Source organism: Eumetopias jubatus, unplaced genomic scaffold (genome assembly GCF_037043125.1).
Source record: "Eumetopias jubatus isolate StellerSeaLion01/CBP00866 unplaced genomic scaffold, mEumJub1_p1.0 scaffold_3, whole genome shotgun sequence".
In the NCBI taxonomy this organism is placed as follows: Eukaryota; Metazoa; Chordata; class Mammalia; order Carnivora; family Otariidae; genus Eumetopias; species Eumetopias jubatus.
The window spans coordinates 132,955,691-132,980,242 of record NW_028274809.1 but is presented as its reverse complement, the minus strand read 5'-3'; the positions used below and the strand labels follow the sequence as shown (position 1 = coordinate 132,980,242).

The following is a 24,552-nucleotide window of genomic DNA, read 5'->3' as shown; positions in this document are numbered from 1 at the left end:
AATTATTATGGATTAATATTAATAATTTCTTTGGAAAATGACACATATACAACTATTTTCATCCTCCCAGATGGTGGAATTTACTAGAAGGAAGAAAAAAACAGGAAAAATTCAGGAGTATGAATTTCTGCTCATGGTTCAATGGCTCCATGAATAAGAAGATAAGCTACATTAGATTTGAGATGAAACAGGGTCAAGGGAACTGTGAATTAAGTATTCAAGATGGAAAGTTTGGAAGTTCTTCTTGGATTATTTGCTTTAGGAGAATTGGGAGGGCTTCAGAATAAATGCTGTTATATCAAGATATTTTCAGAGGACCAAAGTTTAAGTTAGACTCTAACATTACCATTGATCTGGTGATGGACTGTGGCTTTCTTTCTGATTATAATTCTCCTCAACTCCAGAATCTTTTTGAGGAACACAGTGGTAAGTTGGTTTGTGCACTCTCTTCCTCAACACGTCAAGTTGGGCATAATAATAGTCATAATGTCCATGCATTGCAGCAAGTTTGGGCCTTTCTACCATTTTTATCTGAAGGATCAAAAAGAAGAGGAAAGATTTTGAAGACACACAATTAAAATCCATAATAACTGACAGTTTGATAGTGACCACAGCTAAAACAAAGCACTGTAAGTATATTTTTGTTGTTTTTGCTCTAGACTGGTTTTTCAGAGTAAAATAATCTTAGGATCCCCAAATCCTAGAATTGGAAAATATGTTAGAAGTCTAAGTCCTACCGTAGCACAGTAGTTTATAATTTCACTAAGGTGTGAAGAGGAATCCTGCATACTTCATGGTTGCTCTACCAAAAATGCTTAGCTAGGGAGTGTGCCTACCCAACCCAAGCTCTGAAAGTAAACTCACTATTATTATTTTCTATTTTTATAAACTTCTTTACAACTTGCTGCACTCTATGGGAGAATAAATGTTATTGCACAAGTCACAAATTTGGGGATTCATAACATTTTTAGTTGCTGATGAATTGACTAAATCCAAAATGGCATCTTGACTTGAAGGCAAGAAGATGTTGAGTCATTCAGTCGTTCTTCCCAAGTAAACACAAGGAAGGTCACGTAACAGCTGTGCCAAGTGTATCATCTATCGCCCCAAGCTACACCCCATCGCCCTTCCCAATCAAAACAGAATGGCAGGAGGAGAACCAGAAACCAATGTTTGTCAGTAGAGGCCACTGAGCTAGGAGACAAGAATCAGACCAACTTAACAGATGAAAACCAGCCAAGACCCTGTTGCTAAATAGCAAACTAGGGCCAATTCAACATTAACCAGGACAACTGCCTACTTAACAGATGATAACAAAAGAGAAAAAGAAGTTCAAACCACAGGAAAGGCCTAGAACTTGTAGCTGGAAATATAAATAACCAAACAAATGGTTTAAACGGAAGTTTCCTCACTGTGAAGAAGAAACACACTATATTCTCTGTCTTTTTAATGCTGTGTGGTTCCTACGTATGTTAGTTGAACCGTATGGAACTGTAGATATTGGATCATTTTTAACTTAAAAAATGGTACCTTCAGGGGCACCTGGGTGGCTCCGTCGGTTAAGCATCTGACTCTTGGTTTCATTTCAGGTCATGATCTCAGGGTTGTGAGATCAAGCCCTGTATCGGGCTCTGCACTCAGCAGGGAGTCTTCCCTCTCCTTCTCCCTTCTCCCCTCCCCCTGCTCATGCTTGCTCTCTAAATAAATAAAAACAATCTTTTTTAAAAATGGTAACTTCACATAGTTTTATTTAAATATTAAAGTAAATGTATAAAATTTGATTTGTTAGTCTAAACATAAATTAGATATTTATTTTAAAGTGTGATGTATGTTTCTTAGTTTGGCAATTTAACCTATATACAACCCCAAACAAAGTACTACTAATTACTTGTTGAAAAATGACTAGAAATAGAGAAAAGTATTGGAAGGAAATTAACAGCTTCTTTAAGATTTTTCGTAAAATCCCAAATGGTAATGAGAACATCAGAGGTGGTTCCTGCGGAGACCCATTCATTCCATTGCATAAAACATCAACTTGTTCTCCTAACTCAATCCATCCTTGAATCTTTTAGGTGTTTTTTTCTCTCCCACCAGTCTGCTACAGGGTATTCTAAATCACAACATACGTTTAATTTTTTTTTAAGTTTATTTATTTATTTATTTATTTATTTTTGTAGTGATCTCTAGACCCAACCTGGGGCTCAAACTCACAACCGCAAGATCAAGACTCCCATGCTTTTCCAACTGAGCCAGCCAGGGCCCCTGACTTTCATGTTTCTTTAATGTAAGTTAAACCACATTCTATCAAATGAAGGGCAATAATTTAACTAATAGTTTCAAAATCTATCTATACACCCCCACATTTTCTAAATTGTCTATATAGCGAGTAAACACTTAGTAAACGTACCTCCAAATGGTCCTTTAATTATACAAGCATACCTTTCTTTAAAAAATACAATTCTTCAATTAAAAGGCAATAGCCATTTTATCATTTATATACCAGAAGCATTCCACTAGCATGAACTAAGAGGTTCAACACTCTGCTGACGTGGATTCAGATAACTAAGCCTAAAGAATCTCTAGGAAAAAATTATTGACTATATAATAAAAATTTCTCAATTATATATACCATGTTAGAATTAAGGGAATGAAATGCACCATGTTTTCTGCTGCCATACAACTCACTTATTCTATATAGAAAAACCTTATTTCTTTAAAGAAATCAAAAGGTTTTGAGTTGTAAAAGGAAAACTAAAACTAGTACATAGAATACTTATAAGGAAATACAACTAGAAGTTGTCCAATGAAGTACCACTTTAATGCTCATTACAGAATGATTTTGCTCATAAGCACAAAGCTAGCATTTTCCAAAGTAATGGGCTTGTACCCTAGGAACATGTGCAAGTAGGTCTGTGGGACAGGCCACCTGCTAACAAATCAGAGAAAGAGTTCAGTACGACTTACAGATACAGGCTTCCGAGCTCCAGCTGGTGGGATCCATTCATTTCTATACAATATCTCCTTCCTTTTAATTGGCTCTGATGGCCTTGATCTTGGTAGGCACTTTCCCTGGAATCTCACTTTCTGTATCGTAGAATCTTATTTAACCAAAATAAAACAACTTCAGGTTTCTTTAAAATGTCCACATCTTAACATGGATGCTTGTGAGAGTGCGAACATAAGGGACCTCTCACGACACAGGAAGTTCGCTTTATCCCAAGATGTCTGGACCCAGTGAGAGAAGTCCCTGTGGAAAACTAGTCTGTGTTGTCTTTTAATGGAGAAAACCATTTTAACCAGGGTTCCTTCACATATTTCTAGTATATATAACACTACCTGTAAAAAATTAGGGATTAACGCTAACATTTACAGAGAAAGGATGCATAATGGCCCAAGTAACTACATGTAGTGATCATCGCATGGGTTACAGACCACACCACTCAGGCTGCACTGTTGGGTGAAATGTGTGAGCAAGCTCTTTTTTTTTTTTTTGAGAGAAAGAGAGCAGAAAGGGAGGGGCAGAGGGAGAGGGAGAGAGAGAATCTTAAGTAGACTCCCTGCTGAGTGCAGAGCCCCATGCAGGGCTTGATCTCAGGACACACGTATATGAGACACACGTAAGAAATGTTTTTTGATCACGTGGTCAAATCATTCTTACCTTGCACCCACTTCCCTGCAGGCTGAGAAGCCAACGGTCTTGCTTTATGTGTGAGGCTGTGACTGAAGTCCTCCTGAATGACCTAAGATGGAACACATGTGTCAAGGACCTGCTAACCAAAATCTCTGTCAAAATCCACATGTAATCACCCCAAAGCTCACCTCGGGAGTCAAGTATTTGGCAATAAGGTTCTCTAAAAAGGGCCTTTTCAAAATGGAATTAATAGACGGCCGATCTCGGGGAGATACTTCAAAGAGCTGAGATATCAAGGCCTGCAGGTCACGGGAGAACCTTGGTGATATCGGGGCAAAATGTGCTTGACAAATCCTCAGAACCAGCTGGTGTAAGTTGTTACCCTCAAACTGAAAGGACAAGGAATGATGATACTAAATCAGAGAAAACATTGAATATTAGCTTGTAAAGTAGTATCAAGAAACAAAACAGGTGCTCACCACAAGGGCTGCCACACTTGGGGCCGGGGCCCTCTGCCTGTCACCCTCAGATTTTGGCACCCCAGGACTGGGGTGGGGGCTGGTAATGACCACCCTTCCCTGGTCCAGCTGAGGGACCCTTGTGGAAGCAGCCGTTTTGCTTTTGCTCAAGCTGGACTTTTTAAATTAAAAAAGTGGAATTTGAATCTCAAAACAAAACAAAGCGAAACCAAAAAACAATGTTTTAAAGCCTCAGTAAGAAGTACTATGGTCCACCCTAATTGGTTTTCATCAATTTATATTTCATTAGTAGATATTATAAGCCGTTACACAATGTGATGCCATGTTATATAAAACAAGGTTTTTTTAGTTTTTGTTTTTTCTTATCAAAATAATATTTATTCATTATAAAAAACTGGAAGATAGAGGAAGCTACAAACAGGGCAAATACATATAATTTTGTCAGCCAGGGGTATATTTCCTTCTAGTCTCTTTAAAAATAATGTTTACTGGGGCGCCTGGCTGGCTCAGTGGGTAGAGCATGCAATGCTTGATCTTGGGGTTGTGAGTTCAAGCCCCACATTGGACATAGAGCTTACATTAAAAAAAAAAAGTAAAATAATGTTTACAGAGTTAAGGTCATAATAATATGAAACTTTGCACCTTGCTTTCTAAATTAACACAGCATAAACATTTCCACAAAAATTCTTCATAACCAGAAAATCTTCCACTGTATGAAGCCATGGGTTTACACATAAGCATAAAGCTCAGCGGCACTGTGTGGCAGTGAAGATCAGGTTTGGTTAGGCACCTACTAGCTGTCTGACCTTTGACAATAATAATAATTAATAATAATAATAACAGCTGTGTAGAAAAGAGTTCTTAAACTCTTTAAGAGTGCTCTCCTTAGAAAAGCCTGTTTACCATATTGGCCCGTGGCTGGCATCTGGGAACTCACATTTCTGGAGAGTTCCCACCACTCCCTAAATGTTCAGAGTGGCTCTCTTTACCTACATTGGCAAACAATATGGTTTATGCTGAACACCTGCTTTCTTCCTAGGAGTCTGGAAGCTTGGTACCTGCCAGGCATAGGGTGCCCACATGACCAGTCCCACATCAAAACCCTGAGCACTGGGTCTCTAAGGAGTTTCCCTGGTTGATAACATTTCACACGTGCTGTCACTACTTGTTGCTGGAGAAATTAGCATGATTCCTGCATGACTGCATTGGGAGAGAGTCTTAGAAGCTTGTGCCTTGTTTCCTACGGACTTCACCCCATGCACCTTTTCCCTTTGCTGATTATATATTCATGCACAATTTATTTTTAATGAAAATATGCTACATATACTATTCTTTAACTTGGGAATTTTACTTTACAAGTTGCACATCTTTCCATGTCGATATATATGGATCGATCGTTCATCTTAATAGTTTGTCCATGTAATTTTTAACAACCTAATAACTCCAAACATTAACCTTTTTCCTCTCAAAAGTTATTTCACTTTTATAGTTTCAATAATTCAAGATTAATCTAATGATTAACATACTTACAGGATGCTTGAGTGTGCAAAGCTCATACAAGACACAGCCAAGAGACCAAATATCCCTGGGGAAGATAAGAGTTCACATGCCAAGAAATATCCATAATTCTCAATTAAAGCCTTTATCCTTACAGTGCCTTATATTTGTGTATCTTGACAATTTTATAGGTTGACCAGTTTTTTACAAATGCTTTCAGATACATTTTCAATTCTTAGTCCTACTAAGGTAAGAGGTCAAATCGAAACAGTGCATAGTTTGTCAGAATGTAGCAGAGAAAAGGTATACAAACTTTGCTACAATCTGAGGGCTCAGTATTTACCTCAGCTTCATGTGCTCAGAGGAAATGTGTGTCTGTATGGAATTCTGAGTAATCTGGAGGAAGCTGGCGGGACTCAAACACAGATTGGTTTTGATTCAAAGGGTAAAATTTGGTTGATTTAGGAAGGTATGTTCTACTCAAGGCTACTGACAGAACCAAAGTTCTATTAAGTGATGACATAGTATCTGGCCCTCAATAAACTTGAATATGGTGCTTGCAATAGATGACTAGAGACTTGCTCTTTAGTACTTAGTATTTATATGTGATTAGTTTAGTAAGGAGTTACCTTACAGAAAAAGCATCATTAAATCTAAAACACCAAAGAAAATACAGTGAGAACTGAAACAGTCAAAACAAGGATTTGGTAAAGCGAGGAAAATGGTTCCACTGTTTAGCAACACTTCCTCTGAGTGTGCCCAGGAGGAGCTGAGGGAGACATCCTGAAGGCTTGAGGAAATGAAGAGTGATTCCAGAATAGGTAGGAAACAACTTCCAACTGCTTTCTAGTGTTTTTCTAAGAGTTTCTAGGAACTCACAGACCACTTCCGAGGACCACACAGAATTTTATCTTCACGGGGTGTTCCCTGGGCCCACATCCTCCCCTGTCCCAGAGCGCCCCCTATAGCCAGCCAGTGTGGTCCCACAGAGAGTGCAACCACCCCGGGCTGGGTGGAACCTTTTCTGAGTCTTCTAGGGCCCTGCCCTGTGTGTGGTGGGGGCTGCGTTGAACCAGCAGGAACCTGTTTCCTGCTCTACAGCAGCTCCCCAGCTGATTATTGCTAAGATCTTACAATTATCGAAAGCACCAAATCAGCACATTTAAATGTTGACTCCAATTTTTTACAAAGCAGTACAAAACAATGCTGCTGACCCAGGGTGCTTCTCTGGACAGTCACACCTTCCACCCAGGCTCCACCAGCTGCATTCCTGCTCAACTGGAGGCCAAATCCCTTCTTGGTATTACAGGCTATTCCAAAAAAAAAAAAAAAAAAAGCCTGTTTTTCTATTATGCAGAGAAGTATCTACTATTCTTTCTAGAAATCTCTCCCATCTGGGCTCCGCCCTCCACTTATCTCTTGCAAAGTCAAACAGCCAAATACCCCTTGAGTATTTTCCAAAACAAAGGGAAAATTAACTCCCTGAAGGAACTCAGTCTTCCTGCTAAACCAACTAGTTCAACCAGCCGCCAGCTTTTGCGAAAAGTGAGTTTTTTTCTGCTTCTCCTTACCTGGAAGTAAAAACTACTTCATGTTCACCTTTTACTCTTGTGCATGTTAGTATTATTCCAGAAGGGTAGGCTCTGGTATCCATACACAAAACTAGTTGGGTTTTAAAGCTGGAAATACCTTAACAATTGCCTCGCCAACACTCTCTTTGTTACAGCTAGGGAAACTGAGGCCCACAGCGGTCAACCGGCAGGGTTGAGATGGTGGCAGGGCCAAGACTAGGGCTCCTCGCTCCTAATCCAGCACCCTCGCTGCCTTCTCTCTGACCCAGCCACAACACTTTCCTGTGTGAGGCTAAATAGTGTTCGGAAGGTATGAAAATCAAACAGATGCACATCACAGAGACTGCAATTTTCAATGTTAGTCTTTTTATCACTTGTATCTTCAAATGAAATGTTTTTCTTCTAAATACATTCAAAAGCTTCAGGGGACTCTGAAGTGGTTGGAGACAGTGACTGCAATCCCCTTTTCACACGTGAAGAAAATATGAAATTATTAAAGTACAATGAGAAAGAGAGAATCCACCCGCTTTACTGAGACTTTCACACACAGTCATCAGCAACTCACGTTTTATTGTTGTAGGGTTTATTCTGACAGATCTCTGGGGACAGGTAGTATGGCGTTCCAACACAAGTTCTAGCAAGTTCCATGGAACTAGGAAGTTATGTTAGATAATAAAATAATATGGTTTGTTATTGGAGTAAGAAAAGGCTTAAGATATGGACATGCAAGAAAAGAGTATAAAAATGGATAACACGGGCGCCTGGGTGGCTCAGTTGGTTAAGCGACTGCCTTCGGCTCAGATCATGATCCTGGAGTCCCGGGATCGAGTCCCGCATCGGGCTCCCTGCTCAGCAGGGAGTCTGCTTCTCCCTCTGACCCTCTTCCCTCTCGTGCTCTCTCTCTATCTCATTCTCTCTCTCAAATAAATAAATAAAATCTATAAAAAAAAATTTTAAAAAAATGGATAACACAAAATTTGATGAATGTACATCTTAAAATAAAGCCAACACATTACATATTAATAACAGAGTAATAAAATAAGTTGATTTTTAAACTTATAATTCACCAGCTCAAAATCTACACGTAAAAAATATTTATGGCTAAAGGCGTCACGAAGAAATACAATTGTTACATTACAAAACTCTTACATGTGGAAAGAGTTCCCCCCTTCCAGTTACCAAAGTAATGCAGTCCCATGACTTAAAATTTGGAAAATATGGGAGTGAATAAAGCAGAAAAAAATTACCCACAATATTACTATCCCAAAACAGCTATTATTAAAATTTGGATATATTTCCTTCTTGTCTTTTTTTCATGCATATTTTTCATATAGGTGTGATCACAGTATTTAAAATTCAGAATTCCATTTTTGTCTTAATATAACAAAGTTTGTTCTCACATTATCAAGAAGTCTTCAAAATCATAAATGTGAATGGCTACATAATACTCAGGTGCATGCTTGTGCCAAGCTTTATAAAATTTACCCATGTCCCAATTATTAGGCATTTAAATTATTCCATATATCAAACTATTCCTTTAGAACAAATAGAACATTAAAAAAAATCTCTTGTTGTTTATTACCACCAAATTGTCTTCCAAAACAGTTGCATCAATATATGCCCCAGAGCATGTGTGAATTTGCCTGTTTCACTCAATTCTCACTAGCTTTATGCATATTCAGTCACATCCCATTTGATAAGCTTATATCACACTATACAACATTTCTATTATACCAAGATTTATCTTGGAAATTTTAATCTTAGGCAAAATATCATCTGAATGAATGATTTAATGCATTTATAGAAATAGTTCTCTAAAACTATCTGGAAACCAAACTTTTAATATCTTAATTCATGATACCTAAAAATACATATTTGGCTGTTATGAATAGAAAGAAAAATGATTTTTTAAAAGTACTTACTTGTTCAGAACTCTTGCTATACCGAAGTCCCCAAGCTTTGCAACCATTCCGTTCTTGCTAAGAAAAATGTTCTATAAATGGAGAAAATGCTATGTTGTTGGAGATATTTCAAGAAAACAAAAGATCAGTTCTGTCTTGATCTTCTCTCTGAGCTGTTTACCTGCGCTTTTATGTCTCTGTGTAAGATCTTCCTGTCATGAATATATTTTAGTCCTAGAGAAATCTGTACAAACCAACTCAGAATCTGTAGAGGGAACATGAAACAAAGCCAGTCAGTAGTCTGGTGGTCATTGAAATGTCTTCATGAAGAGATGCGAAAAGAGAGAAATAACATATTTATGTGTATGTATTTATATGAATGAAACTACTAGATATACCATCTTATCACATGATTCTCTTTTTATAGAAAAAAAATAAGGTGCAAAAAAGGAATCTAAATGTGCTGGTATCAAGGGGAACTCCGCACACAGAGAAAGACAAACAGAAGCAGGGGAGAGAGGGAGGCAGTTCATGATTTTTTTTTTCTTAACACTAGTTTGCTAACTGCATCAGGATAGCAGATAAGCAGCATTTCCTGATAACCCTGGTACCATCGGTGTTTCCTTTTCCGTGGAAGGAGGGTGCAATGGCAGAGAGGGAGAGAGGAAGAAGCAGAGAATCTGTGAGGTTATTAAAATTTTCAACGAAATACCAACATACGTGTATATGATATAAAAACAGATATTATACTTTTAAACTTTTGAAACTTAATTTCATTTCTTAGTCATGATTTTATTTTATCTTGGCTGGCTATGAGCCTCTTTTTAAAAATGTGTTCTATGCCTATAAAGACTTCCTTAAACTATTCCAAAATGTCATTGGTTCTTTGTCTGCCGGATTCCACAGTTAAAGGAAAAGGAAAGCAAAAATAGCCATACTCCAGATGCTAAGATTCAGTTGTAATTTTAGTTCTTTTCCAACAAAGGGAAATGTAATTCAAAATTTTGTGGAGAAAAGTGTTTTTATTAAATGTGGCAAAATAATCCCTAGAGGGGAAGAAAGGAGGGTTTCTACAAATACTGAATTTAATATATAATGTAAAGGAGCAGAGGAAGGATGGTTGACTAAATTTACAAAGTTTAGAGATACCGATTCTTGAATCATATGTACGTTCAAACTATTCCGTTTTAGCTCCAGGAGGAAATGATAGAGGCGTGAGGTCCTTGAGCAGTAAAATAGGACACAGAAACAAATGGTGGAAAGAAGGATGGCCAGCCATTCCCAGGCACTGCTCCAGGCAGTGGCCTGCCCCACCCGTCACACAGGCACCGTTTGGATTCCCTTCCACACACACATTCCTGCTGTCTCCTTCATGAGCACAGCTCCCAAGAGAGTTCCAAAGGAAGCTCAGAGGATGGAAGAAAAATGTGTTTGTGCAAAGAGAGAATAGGAATCGAGGCTACTACTCTTGGTCTTTCTCTCCTCTCTCTTCATAATCAACGAAGCCAAGTAGCCACTGCCACGAAGCGCCTCCATGCACCCTAGCAAAGTGGGATAGCTATTTTAAAACAGCGTGCTAAGTGGTAAAAGGAAGAAGAGTGAAGCTATAAATATGTCACACTTAAAATGGCCGAGGAGCATCCACATTCACATCTTTGTAGCCATGAAGATTGATCTCAAGGGCATCCTACAGGAGATTGTCCAAAAATACAACACTATCGTTTCTCAAAGTTCACTCTCAAAAAGAGATTCAATTTCAGCTCAATTGCAAACATGTTCTGGACTAAATCTGTCAAGAATATTTACCCACTGTTTTATGGTGTGAATTTCTTTGCCAGAAATCATGCTGTATATAAACATGGCCTACTACTTATGGCATTATAAATTTAATTCCCCCTAATATAAATTAAAAGGCAAATTGGAGGTGTTTTTACCTGATCTTCGCTAAATAACACTCCCTGTTGTCTGTGGATCCTTCTCATGAGATCTCCTCCGTCACAGTACTCCATCACAATAAACAACCTGTTGTTCTCTATAAGAAAAGGCATCATTACCTTTCATGTTCTCAAAGGTGAAGAATATACAGAAAAATGCAGTATACAACAGTTAAAAAGGTTGGCTACGGAATCATGATGGACTGGATTCTCAGCCCACTTCGCCACTGACCATTCTTAGCTCCGTGACTCAGGGCAAGTTATTTAAACTTCTCTGTGCCTCATTATCTCATCTGTAAGGTGGAGGTAAAAATATAGAAACTCCTCTAAGGACTGTTGCGAAGATTAAATGGGTTAATCCATGTCAGATGCTCAGAACAATGTCTGCATATAATGAGAGTTCTGTAAATGTTAACAATGATTATTAACACATTCCTGCCAGAGATGAGAAATCTGCTGTAAAATAGCAGCCATGAATCTTAACCAAAACCCCAGGAAGAATTAATGGACCTTTGACCTTGGGTGTAAACTTTTATTTATACGGCACTTACTCAGCTATGTTGCTGAGCACAATAGACACTCTTCTAAACTAACCTCGGCCTGACCTACTTTCTAGAGTCATTACCATTACTGCTGCCCACTCAGGGTCACCCTGGTAGTTACCATACTAGACTCTCTAGCATGCTCAGGTACCTCTGCTCCCACGAATTCTCACCAAGTTCACTGTGTTCACCCCCAAATCTGTTTAGGCCAATTTACTTGTTACTGTCATTATTGCACGAACTGATGGAAAAGAGAGAGATGATTATTTCTACAAAACCTATGTTGACTACTGTGGAGAACTCAGTAAAAGGGAGTAGCTTTAAAAAAATAATAATAATAAAAGGGGGGGTCTTTGACCTAAATGTTGGATAAGATAAGTGGAAAATAACTGAGAAAGCTTTAAAAAGACTGTGCACCCAGACTATCTATAAATTCTGACTCCATTCTAAAGAAAAGAAATTGGAAACCAGAAATGAGGGGAGTAGCCTACATAGGAAGGAATATTCAGAATTCTATTCAACACGCTCATCATCAAAGATGAGGCCTTGGTCTTATATCAAAAGTTTGGCAAATGATTGTGCATTTATAGACAAAAAAATATGTGTGTATGATTTCCTGCTTAACCAGCTCTTTCCCGGAACCAGCCAACCACCAAGGGGGCTCCTGCTAGGAAGGGCTCCTACTCAGGTGTTCGTTTCTCTCACTCCTTTGTGGGTTCCCTGCAGACAGAGCCCACACTTTGTTCTTTTGTCTTCACCGCACCTGGCACGGTAGCTGCCACATGGAAGGGGCTTCTTAAAGGGTGGTTAAGTGGTGATTAACATAACATAATAAAATTTAAAAAAAAATTAAAAACTAAAAAAAAAAATCTAAGGAGCACACACACAGAAAAGGCACAAAAATCAGGCTTTAAAGCAAGTATTAATCTTCCCCGTGTTTTGCCCAGTAGTTACGGAGCATCCACTAAATTTCAGCATCTCTTGCCAAATAGCTATCATTTGCTCCCTCCCTCTTTCAAGGAGCCTAAACCAGCTACCGAGTGTCTGTGAGCATCCTGATAGCGTCTGCCCTCAGTTGCCTCTAAGTCACAAACTCAGGGATCCTCTGACACAACACTTCCATTCCCACCTCCTTAAAGGGGACAGATCCATTCATTCATCAACAGACCATTATTGAGGACATGCCAAGGAATGAGGTGCTGGGAATATAGAGCAAATATATTGATATTGATATTTGCTCTATATTTGTTCCTTGGAATTAGCACATAATGGTACATCTTCAGACCAATGGCCCCCTGCACGAGGAGGCGACCGTTTAGTTGGGGAGTCGGTCAGCACATGTAGAAGAGCGACTGTGGTAGTCTGTGCCTTGGAAGGCAATGAGGATGTGAGACAGTGAAGGGCAGACTTGGCGAGTCCAGGAAGGTTTGAGGAAGGTGTTTCCGGACACGCCCTAATTATCTAGGGGGTCAATTATCTTCAGGAATGTATGAGTTTTAGGAGAACTGCTATTTCTCATAGCGCAGTCCTTGAGAGGGTCACTTCGGCGATGAAGGAATGGCAGTGGCAAAACCACAGGACAGGCGAAATCAGGAAAACTAAGGAGAAATGGTTCCATTTTACTTCCCTGCCACCAACCTCCAACTCACTCAGCCTTACACTGGCTTTCCATGAAAGAAGTTAATTGGCTGCTTCAGGATTAATCATGGCTGAGCCATCTAGAAAAAACTATTTGGGTCAGTTATGCAGCATTTGGTTCTAAATATGCAGCCCCCCCCCCACTAGCCACTGTTAATTCCATATTTAATGGGGTTAAAACTGTCTGGAAAGATCATTTATGTTATCGAATTTTCCATCTGTTTAAGAAAAGTAAAGCACTGTGGTGGGGGGGAGAGGTATAAGAAACAATTCTTGTCCTCATGGCCTCCAATCTCATTGATGGAAATAAAGGCTATACACTAGCGTTATAATACAGTGTATTATGTGCCACATGAGTAAGAGTTTGGAGATTCTCAGAGCAGAGGTGAGAGAGGTCCCTTTCCGTTAAGGGACAGATCTGTGTTTAGTCTGAGAGCATGTATAATATTTGGAAGTGCAGAAAGGAGGAAAAGGATGCTCTAGAACGGAAGTGCAAGACACACTGTAGGGCAGCAACTTCTGGAACTGTAAAGCTCACGGGTCATTGACCTTTCCAAACTATTGAGGGGCACTCACGGTAGGAACTAACATTAAGCAACCTTTCTATTGTCAAATTCCAACGTGTAAAAAACAATTACTGTAATCAATTCATTCTCAACTGCACTTCTTAAAAAAACTTCTCACAAACATTGGCATCTTCCAATCGGTTGCTGTGGGCCCAGCAGTCTTGATGTTATTACTGCCTGCATGGTTTTTAGAACCCCTTAACCAATTTAATTTGCTTGCAGTTTCCTTTTTATGTATGCACAAGAGTAACAGAAAGTAAATACGTCTTAAAAAGCTCTTTTAATACATAGAAAAATAAAAATTGGGATAAGGAAGAGCACTGGGTTATAGTCAAATTGGCAGTATTGGTCCTTGGAAGTAGCACGTAATGGTGCATCTTAAAACCAACGGCCTCTAGATTTGATGAAATATCATCCACTACCACCATCATTCCATAAAATAAAAGCATTTTAGCACCCCAGATCAAGGAGGGACACAGAATCAGCATCAAGAACAAAAGTATCTCCTGCTCTTCTCCCTTGCCCATTGCACTCAGCTCACACAGACGTTCCACAGAGGGCTCCGTGCCAGGAGTGAGGTTCTACCCTACTTACAAGCCTCTGACTTTTTCATGGATGCTGGGACATGCGACTCCTGGGCCAGTGGCAAAGGACTTTAGTCCTCTTGGCAAAAGCAGGTGTCAGAGCTTCACGTTAGCACTCGTTCCACGGAGGACATGCGCACCTGCCGTGGGCGACGTAACAGGAGAGGAACACTGAGCCTGAGGAAGCTGCTGCTTTCTAGTGAGCAGTACATAGGCCAGCTCTGCCTTGGGGGAGACGTCTCGTCCTTCGGCGTCGCTCACTACAAACACAGTCAGGAGATACAGCCTGGGTGGACAGCGGTCAGGGCAAAGCCCTCCTGGCATGTTCAGCAGAAATGTGCAGAGATGCTCAGGGCCCATAGCAGATTGCCTTTCCCAAGAGCCTCCTGGCCGGTCCTTTAACCCACCAGGCCTGCTCTTGCCTTCATGCCATTGCTGTGGCTGCTCCCCTGGCCGAGAAAGCTCTTCTGGAGAGTTGAGCGTGGCTCTTCAAGTCTTTGCTCAAATGACCGCCCTGTCTTAAATTGTTTCCGCACTCCTGCCTCACCCTATTTTATGTTGCCACAGCATTAATCACCTCCTAACATACTATACAATGTGCTTATTAGTTATGTTTACATTTATTGTCTGTCTCTCCCCACCCTTTCCCCTTAGCCTGCAGACTCCATAGTCTGTAGCAGGCAGACTTCTAAGATGCCCCCTGTGCACACACCCCGTGGGCTCCCGCCCCTGGAGTGCAGGTGGAACCTGTAAATATGAGAACGCTGTCACTCCCATGACGATGTCATGCATACAGCAGAGGGGATTTTGCTGATATCACTGAAGTCAGTTGATGGAGTTAATAGAAAAAGAGATTTTAACCGGGGGCGGGGGGGGGGGGGGGGGCTTGACCTAATCACAGGAGCCATCCAGATCTAGGTCTAGAGGTCAGAGACAGAGGAAGTGAGAGATTGCAAGTGGGAGAAGACTTACGGAAGGGGCCACATGGCAGGGAAGGGCAGTTGGCTTCCAGAAGCCCATAATCACCCCCAGTGAACAGCCAGCAAGAAAGCAGACACCTCAGTCCTATGATCGTAGTGGATGAATTCTGCCAAAAACATGAGTAAGCACCGCAGAGCACTCTGAGCCTCCGAGGAGAGAGCAGACCCAGCTGTGGGACCCTGAGCAGAGAATGCCCTAAGCCACACCCAGACTTGTGATCTAATGGGGTCAGGAGAAGATAAATGGGTGTTGGTTCAAGCCACTGAATTTGTGGTCGTTTGTTACACTGCAACAGACAACAGTGCAGGGAGGGATTCTGGCCTACTGTGTTCACTGATGAAACCCAGAACACACCTAGCATGTAAGAGGTACTTGATAAATATTTACTGAAGGAATTTAAGTGGAATTAATCTAGCTTTAGGAAAATCTCACTACACTCCCTTGTTGTTCCTACATTGCTTCAAACTTATAAAAAGTTCATGCTTTCTATAGACAAACATTTACTGAACTAGAGCCATGGTTCTACTGTTCAAAGACAAGCTGTTGAGGGTAAACAAAGGCTTTATCTTGATAAGCTCCAAGTTTCAAGTCCCAGAAACCTGCCAGGCAAACCCGGAGGCATCCCCATAGCTCTAGCTTTCCTAAACACAGGGGCAATGTACTCCAAAAACAAAAAATAAAGCTGTTCTAAGAAAGTTTAAGCTTATAATATAAACAGACTTGGTGGAGGTCATTTATATTGTCCAAATGACCTCTAATTTTATAACAGCACCAGTGTCAATGGTCCTCAAATGTCTATTTTGCACGAAGACATATTCTACTCTGTGAAAGTGGTCTAGTCCACGTACTCACTCAGCCAATGTGTATTAAGCACCTACTCTGTGCTGGATGCTGAAGATCAAGTGGTGACAAAAGAATTCATTAGGTTTGCTATCTTAACAGGACTATCTTAAACCAATTCAGACTTGCATATGTAAACAGACACACACACACAAGGGCAGAGGGGCTATGCACGGTCAGTAAAGGGCGCCATGACTGGAACTGTGATCTCGAGAAGGCCTGAGCATGAGCAAGTGTTAGCCAGACAGAGGGAGTCACAGTAATAACCCAAAGAATGAGGAAAAGAAAGATCGTCTTCTGGCTTTGTTAGGAATCAAAGAATAGGAACGGAGGGCACTTTATTCAGTGGCTGCCCCTTAGAAGTTGTTCAAAATAACTCAACTCCCTGCTCACATGTACTGCTCCAGTTCTAGGAAGACCACACAAGAGCCCTGAGAACTCCTTTAAAATACCCAGCAGTTGAAGGGGGCCATACAGAGAACTGCTCTGAATGCAGTCATTTTAGTTTGTAAGAACCTGAGTGCCCTACACAGTGTAAAAGCTCAAAAAATAGTGGCTATGTGTATTTATTTCCTGATTTGTACACCCCTGAGGGCGCTGAAAGACATGTAGGTAACATTCCTGCTCCATTAACTACTTTCCACCTGTGAATTCAAGCACCCTGTCCAGTGCTGGGGGCTGGGATGGGGATGCTCCATGTGGGCAGACATACCCGTGTCACAGCCTGATAGGCACCTGACATACAGTAGACGTGTTTATTGTCTGTCTCTCCCCGCCTAGAATGTAAGCTCCATGAGGATAGGAACTTTTGCCTGTTTTGCTCACTGTTCTATTCCTGGCGCCTAGAATAAGGCCTGGCATATAGTGAGCGCTCAGTAACAGTTTGTTAGGTGAATGAATGGTCTCTCACCAATGCTCCTTTCATGTTTTGTTTTCTATTTTTACCTTGGAGCCAGGTGGTAGATGAAGGCAGAAGAGATGTTGTATTCGGGCATACACAGGAAGGGAACCGCTTCCTTAAGGTTTCTCCCCTCTAGTGTGGCTGTTTGCTTGCCCATGGTGTGTGGCTGTTTGCTGCCTCTCTGTAACAGGATTGCACGGCCCCTCTGTTGCCCCAGCACATGCAAGAACTCTCAAAGGCAGAGTATACCCTCCCTGTCACCATGTTATCAGGGTTGACTGTGTGACTGCTTTGCCGACAGGAACGGGAGCTCAGAAGGAAAGTGAGAAACCGGCCACATCCTAGCAGGGCTCCGAGAGTGATTGTGTGGCAGGCTCTGTGTCTTGTCCCTTGCTCTTGCTCAGGAGAAGAGCATGCTCCTTATCTGGGCTGCTCCAACACCTGGACCCCAGACTTAAGACCCCACCCACTCACAGCCAACGTGTAATGTGAGAAATAGATGTGGATTACTGGAGGCCACAATTTAGGAGTTCTTACTGTAGCAAGATTAATATACCAGCCATTAACTACTGATGCAGCAAGAATTAAGGAGAGGAGGGAAAACTTAATCAAACTTAAGAAAGTTGTCTACAAAAACTTTACTAGAGAAGAAATAAAGACAGTGTCTCAAATTACAATTTAAGTAAATGGGAAAACAAGTCCATTTACAAAAAATGAATTTGTGCACAGTTCTCAGGAATATATCTTTTATAGATGTCTACGTGCCTACACTTTATTATTAAAGCCCTTGAGGAATATTAGAAAGTCAAACCTTGAAACGAACTGAAGAATGTTACAATGTTGGGATGCTTCATCTGGGCCAGAAGAATTACCTCTTTCTTTGAAGCTTCTTTTTCTTGGATGGGCATCTAAATTACATTAAGAGACAGAGTAGTCTGTAAAGATAACTTGTTTTCAAGAACATGCTTTCTGCTCACTATCATCTAAAATTCTCCAGGATTTCACTGGCTTCTAATGACACTTCTGAAACTGATCTTTCAATGGCAGGAGATGACATTCATAGAGTTAGCAGCGTGACCTATATCGAACCAATGGTTTGTCAGTGACAATCGTAAACAAGAAAATAAATATTTCTGGTGCAGGTCTGCTGTAGTAAAGATTCAGTTGCATTGGTGGCACTGTGTTAATTACTTAGGCATCTGGAGGAAACTTATTTTAATATTTATCTCTCGGCAGCACAGAAATTCTTTATAAAAATGCCATGTTCCTGCAGCAATCACTGCTGAGAATTAACAAATGAAATGAAAAAAAAAAAAAGTCATACATCACATCAATCAGAACGGTAAATTCTGTAGTGAGATTACTACATTTTTCATTTTCAAATAAAAATGGTCTCTTGTGACTTCATTTTAGATTTGATGCATTTTCTTATTATTCGATGGATCATCTATTGGTGGTATTTTTCAATCGTTTTGGTGCCATGGCAGTGGCCACACTTCACTCCTACCTCTTCTTCCTTGTTCTTGACACTTCGCTGTTGCTTGACTGGCCATCTGCACCCTGACCCCTGGCCTGGCTGCCCCACCTTTCCGGCCCCTGCAGGTCACCTGTTCCTCTCCACTGCTCCCTCTGTAATGTTCTTCAACACTGGCCCACACACAACGTGTGAGTTCCCAAATTTCTCATCCTCACTGAGAGTTAAGCATTTTTTAAACATTAACGTTCTCAAGCCCGGCTTTACCGCCTCCTACCTACGAATCCTTCCATAAATCATTTAAATCTCAGCTTCTGTCTCTTCCACCCCAATTTAAATTTAAAAACAGCTGCTACATGTGAGTTTCAAAACACAAGTAACTGAATTACTCCTACCAGATTGACAGACTTGGCTACTCAACTTCTTTAATTTTAACTACTGTTTTTCAAAAGAATGTCATACACAAAACCAAAAGGCAAATGTAGGTAGGTGACTGTATTTTTATAGTTAGGTAAAAATACTGGCAATAAATGTGACAAATACTTCTGTATTTATAATATATAAGGAGTTCTGGCAAATTAACAAGAAAAAAAAAGGTAAATCTGCCAATAGAAATATGGCAAAATACACGAATGGGCAACTCCCAAAAAAGAAAAGAAATAAAAATGACTGATAAACAGAAAAAAAAATCCAACCTCACTTAATAATCTATAGAACAAAGACTAAAACAAAATTTGATATGATGTTTCATCTATGACATAGGCAAAGACAAGAAGAATGTTAATACCTAGGGTTATCCAAAGATCAGCAAACCGGCACTCATATACTTCTGCTGTAGGTATATAAATTTTGGGGGGAAGGCAATTTTATGACATGTACTAACAAACTTTAAAAATGCTCCTGTTTTTGGCTTGTTATTTCTTCTAGAAATTTATCCAAAGAAAATAATCAGAAATGTGCCCGAGCATTCTCATATAAAAACCTTCATCACCGTGTTTTATTATTAGTTTTTTAGTTCCTGTCATAATACACACTTGTGATCTTAAAAAATATTTGAAGCCAGACAGAAGTGAACAAGATGATAGCGAAACTTCCCCTTGTCCTCCCCACCCATTCCATGAATTCCTCTTCCTTAGGAGTAATTGCTGTTAATTGCTAAATGTTTTTATTTAATGCACACATAGGTAAACATGTGTATATAGCTTGTTTAATGAAAATGACTTAGGGGGCGCCTGGATGTCTCTCTCAGTTAAGCGTTGGACTCCTGGTTTCGGCTCTGGTCATGATCTTGTGGTTATGGGATTGAGCCCTGCGTCAGGCTCTGCACTCAGCGTAGAGTCCGCTTCAGATTTTCTCTCCCTCTCCCTCCTGCTCTCTCTGTCTCTCTCAAATAAATAAATAAAATCTTTAAAAAAATGACTTACGGGGCGCCTGGGTAGCTCAGTCGTTAAGCATCTGCCTTAGGCTCAGGTCATGATCCCGCGGTCCTGGGATCGAGCCCCACATCGGGCTCCCTGCTCGGCGGGAAGCCTGCTTCTCCCTCTCCCTCTCCCCCTCCCCCTGCTTGTGCTCCCTCTCTTGCTGTGTCTCTCTCTGTCAAATAAATAAATAAAATCTTGAAAAAATAAAAAAATCACTTATATTCTCCATATTACATGGTATTTAATCATACCTAAAAAATCAAACATAAATGTCTGAAAATACAAAAAGAATTAAATCATGGTGTTTTTAACCTGATGTCATATTATGCAGTCATCAAAAATCAAGGGAGGCAATGTGTCATAGCAGAAGGAGCAGAGGAAGAGTGAGAAGGATCTGTTGGCTACTGGGCATCGTTGAGCAAATCACTTACCATCTTCGAGCCTCAGCTCTTTTACCTGTGAAGCCATGAGATCTATCTTCAGAACTGTTGCAAGGATTAAATAAGTTGATGTATGTAAAGCACATAGGATGGCAGCAGGTTTAATAGGCACCCGGTAAATGGTAAGCATTATCTTTATTATTGGGAACATTTAATATTATTATATGAGAACATTTTTTTAAGTTTATTTACTTATTATTATTATTTTTTTTAGTAATCTCTACACCCAATGTGGGGCTTGAACTGATGACCCCAAGATCAAGAGTCACAGGCGCTTCCAACTGAGCCAGCCAGGCACCCCAGAGAACATTTTATTATATGAAAACATTGAGTGACTTGAGAAAATATTCATGACACATTGCTAAATACAAAAAGCTACTATAGAAGAGTATACCTACCGTGGCACCAATCATTCCAGTATTTATGCATTAAAAATAGCCTGGAGAAAAATTCACCATAATGTTAAAAGAAAGAGGTTATGAGTGATTTTTATTTTCCTCTAAATGGTCTTATTTTCCCCTTCAGTTCTTTTCAAAAATTCCTATAATGAACACTTTTATTTTATAATCAAGAAAATACACAACATATTTTTGGAGGCAAGAATCAAAAGAATAGGGGCGGCTGGCTGGCTGCATCGCTAGAGCACTCAACTCTTAATCTCAGGGTTGGGAGTTCAAGCCCCACATTTGGGGGTAGAGCTTACTTAAAAAAAAAAAAAGAAAAGAATCAAAAGAATATGCTTGATAATAGCAGGATGATGAGAGAGAAAATAGTAGCTTTTTGGTACCTGTAAGAAAATAAGCCATTCAAGTTCTGGTGTTTAGAGTTTACGGCATGGAGAGGCATTGGAGATGTGAGGAAATGTAGATTTTTCTAGATAAGTAATGAAAAACTACGTTAGGGTAGAAAGGAAGAAAGAAGCAATACATATTAACACTGGGACACAAGTGTTGCTAGGCAAATTTAATAACATAAAGAGATACGGGAAAGCAAGATGAACAAGGCCTAACATGACATTCTCCTTAGTGATGGCCTGGAGTCCAGGGTGGTTCATGAGAAAAAGGATGAAAAAAATCAGTGCTGTATTAGAAAAATATGGTTGTCTTTTTATTATCTATACTAAGAATGGGAGAGATGCTATGAAATGAATTAATACATATTCTTATAGAAGATTCACCTCCCAAATAGTTTCTTCTTTCCTTAGAATTAATATGGTGTTATAATTCCTAAGTATGTACCAGCTTAACAACAGAGCTAGAAGGCCTGAAAGTATCTAGCCTTTGAATTATTTATCCAATAAAAATGTACTGAATACCTATTGGTGCAAAGCATTATTAGGTGCTGTGTGGAATACCAAGACGAATAAGGTATGCATTCTGCGTGCATAGAACACACAGTTTAATAAGGGAGAGAAGGCACATACACACACAAAAAAAACCCAGCCAAAGCACATCAAGGTAGAAGGCAATCAGTACCATAGCAGCAGGACGGATAAAAAGCTATCGAGTTTACAGAGAGAGAGAGAGTGCTTCGAGTGGGAAGGTCCTGGAAGGTCTCCGGGAGCTCAGCCAGAAGCAAGTGGGATCTTGATGCTTAGAGCTGGGCAGGCAAAGACCTTCTTGAAAGAAAGAGCCGCACGGGCAAGCACAGAGGCTGCTGGGCTGCAAAGGACGCGTATGTGGAGGGGAAGTTAGAAATGGAATTTGGGAAAACAAACCAGAGAGAGTGTGAAAACTAATCTGAAGAGTGAAAGAATATAAAAGTACAGGGCAAAAATGATTCACAATCCTACATTCCACCTACATAAGAACAATCTAGTACATCTTCCCTGTATGTATGTGAATATATAGGCATGGGTATCTATATACCCCTAGAGAGAGAATGCATATTTTTACAAAGAGTGCCTCGTTCTACACATACTGTTTTCTCAATTAGCAGAAGCCGTGACATTTCTCATGTCACTACTTCACCTGCAACATGATTTCTAAGAGCCGCTTCATTTTTTATAAATTAAGTAACCAATCCCCTACTGTTGGACATTTAAGTTGCTTTCTGACTGTACATCTCTAGGTATTTCCTTGGAATAAAGGAGAGCGAGCAGAATACTGTCGTGGAAGGAAGCTCTGACAGGCCCCTAGAATAAGATACTCGCAGAAGTATGCCATGGAGCCATGAAGAGGGACCTATACTGGTAAATAAAGCATTCTCCCTGAAGCTAACCATCGACACCTGAGCTTTAATGTAAGTTTGGGCAGTCCCTCTGTTTTCCTCTGCAACTTTAAAAAATTGTGGTAAAATATATAGAACATAAAATATATACCATTTTAACCGTCTTTAAATGTACAGTTCGGGGGCATTAAGTACACTCACACCGTGCAACTTGTCAAGTCCATTTTTGCACACATTTTGGGGTGTTTCTGTTTTTTTTTTTTAACTAAAGAGATTTTTTTTCAAGATTTTTATTTTTAAGTAATCTCTACACTCAATGTGGGGCTCAAACTTATAATCCTGAGATCAACAGTCACATGCTCTACCAACTAAGCGACTGAGCCAGCCAGGTGCCCCACTTGCACACGTTTTGTATGGCACGTTTTCTGCTACTCTCATTTATAAATCCTCCAGAGGACAACCAACAAGACTTGCCTTAAAATTAATTCTAGCATGCGATGGAGATGGTTGTCCCAATATATTATCACTAGAGGGGGGTGACACAAACACTTGACCGAGAAGAATTCAGAAATGATTCCTTTTCAATGAAATATACTTAATCACTCTCCAAAATCGTTGGACTAGCAAAAGGACTTTGTTTTCCTCCATTCATTTGATGCATTCAGTAAATGTTTGGAGCGCCTATCATGTGCCAAGCACTGTCCTTCATGCTGAAGAAGACAGACAATAAGCACATGAAGAAAAAAGTGAGCAGAGTAATTCCAGATCATTATAAATGCTATTCAGAAAAGAAGCCAGGGCAGTGTAATAAGGAGTGATTGAGGGTGGGACAGGGATGATTTGGGGAAGGCCTCTTTGTGGAGGGGATCTGATGAAGGAGAGGCAGTCAGAAGAAGAGCACCAGCCCATGGCAAGATAGAAAAGTTGAGCAATGGAGGAGGGGAAACCTCACAGGCCTTGCAGGCCACCCTGAAGACTGCCACAGGAACCAGTGATATAATCTTATTACTCTTTTCTTCCTTCTTTTTGTCCTTTCCTTTCCTTTTCTTTTTTCTAGTAAAATATTGGTTGCTCTTTGGACAACAGACTTAGGAGTGTGAGCAAACCAAGGTCAACTGAGGCTTTTTTTTTTTTTAAGATATTATTTATTTGAGAGAGAGAGTGAGCAAGATAGGGACAGAGCACAGGCCGGGGTGGGGGCGCAGAGGGAGAGGGAGAAGCAGGCTTCCGGCTGAGCTGGGAGCCTGATGCGGGGCTCGATTCCAGGACCCTGGGATCATGACATGAGCCGAAGGCAGACGCTTAATCAATTGAGCCACCCAGGCGCCCCTAGTCAACTGAGGCTCATATCATAAAAACAGACAAGCCAAAAAATGAGTTTCTTTTTCATACTGAATTAAAAGCCAGCTGAATATATTACTGAAAATGAACAGGAATGTGAACTTCTTCACTTTACCTTCGCAAAATCGATCTCTTTTATAACACAGTGCTTGCTATCTGATTTCCCTTTAGCCAAGAATGCTTTCCCGAAGGCACCTTCCCCAATGGCCTTGATCACATCGTAATTGTCCATGGTGTCAATGCGTGGTGGTTCCTGAAATCAGAGCACTGAAATTTTATCACACACTTTTCATAAACGTGAACAAAGTCACACAACTGATCACTACAATGTAAAGGAACTCCTTTTGCTAAAACCTCCTACCAACCTCACCAAGACAGAGTCAAATAACTTTCCTTGGGGCCACAGGGGACAACCAAAGTGAAACGGTTCTTGGTGGAATCTGAGCTCGGACTCAGCTTTGATACACTGTAGTGTTGTGATCCTGGGGAAGTCACTTAATCCCTCAAAACCTCACTTTCCTAATTTCTAAAATGGAAATAACAATCCCTGGTTTTGCAAGATTGTTCTGAGAATCTAAGATACAACACCCCGGTCTTGGCTAGTCGGTAACGCTGGAAATGTCCTTAATGCGGGTGCAGTTT

General features: G+C 40.3%; 1 protein-coding gene across 1 annotated transcript in view; it reads right to left on the bottom strand.

Moving 5' to 3' along the window:
* Positions 1-24,142, bottom strand: part of NEK5 (NIMA related kinase 5) — a 50,184-nt gene extending 26,042 nt beyond the window's left edge. The window contains exons 1-11 of the mRNA XM_088021809.1: positions 24,026-24,142; positions 17,877-17,973; positions 11,014-11,111; positions 9,261-9,344; positions 9,101-9,171; positions 7,744-7,830; positions 5,641-5,695; positions 3,820-4,020; positions 3,659-3,740; positions 2,965-3,098; positions 347-531 (exon numbers count right to left, since the gene is read on the bottom strand). Of these exons, the coding sequence (XP_087877935.1) occupies positions 347-531; positions 2,965-3,098; positions 3,659-3,740; positions 3,820-4,020; positions 5,641-5,695; positions 7,744-7,830; positions 9,101-9,171; positions 9,261-9,344; positions 11,014-11,111; positions 17,877-17,973; positions 24,026-24,142 (1,211 nt within the window). The remainder of the gene's footprint in view (positions 1-346; positions 532-2,964; positions 3,099-3,658; positions 3,741-3,819; positions 4,021-5,640; positions 5,696-7,743; positions 7,831-9,100; positions 9,172-9,260; positions 9,345-11,013; positions 11,112-17,876; positions 17,974-24,025) is intronic.
* Positions 24,143-24,552: the final 410 nt, after the last annotated feature.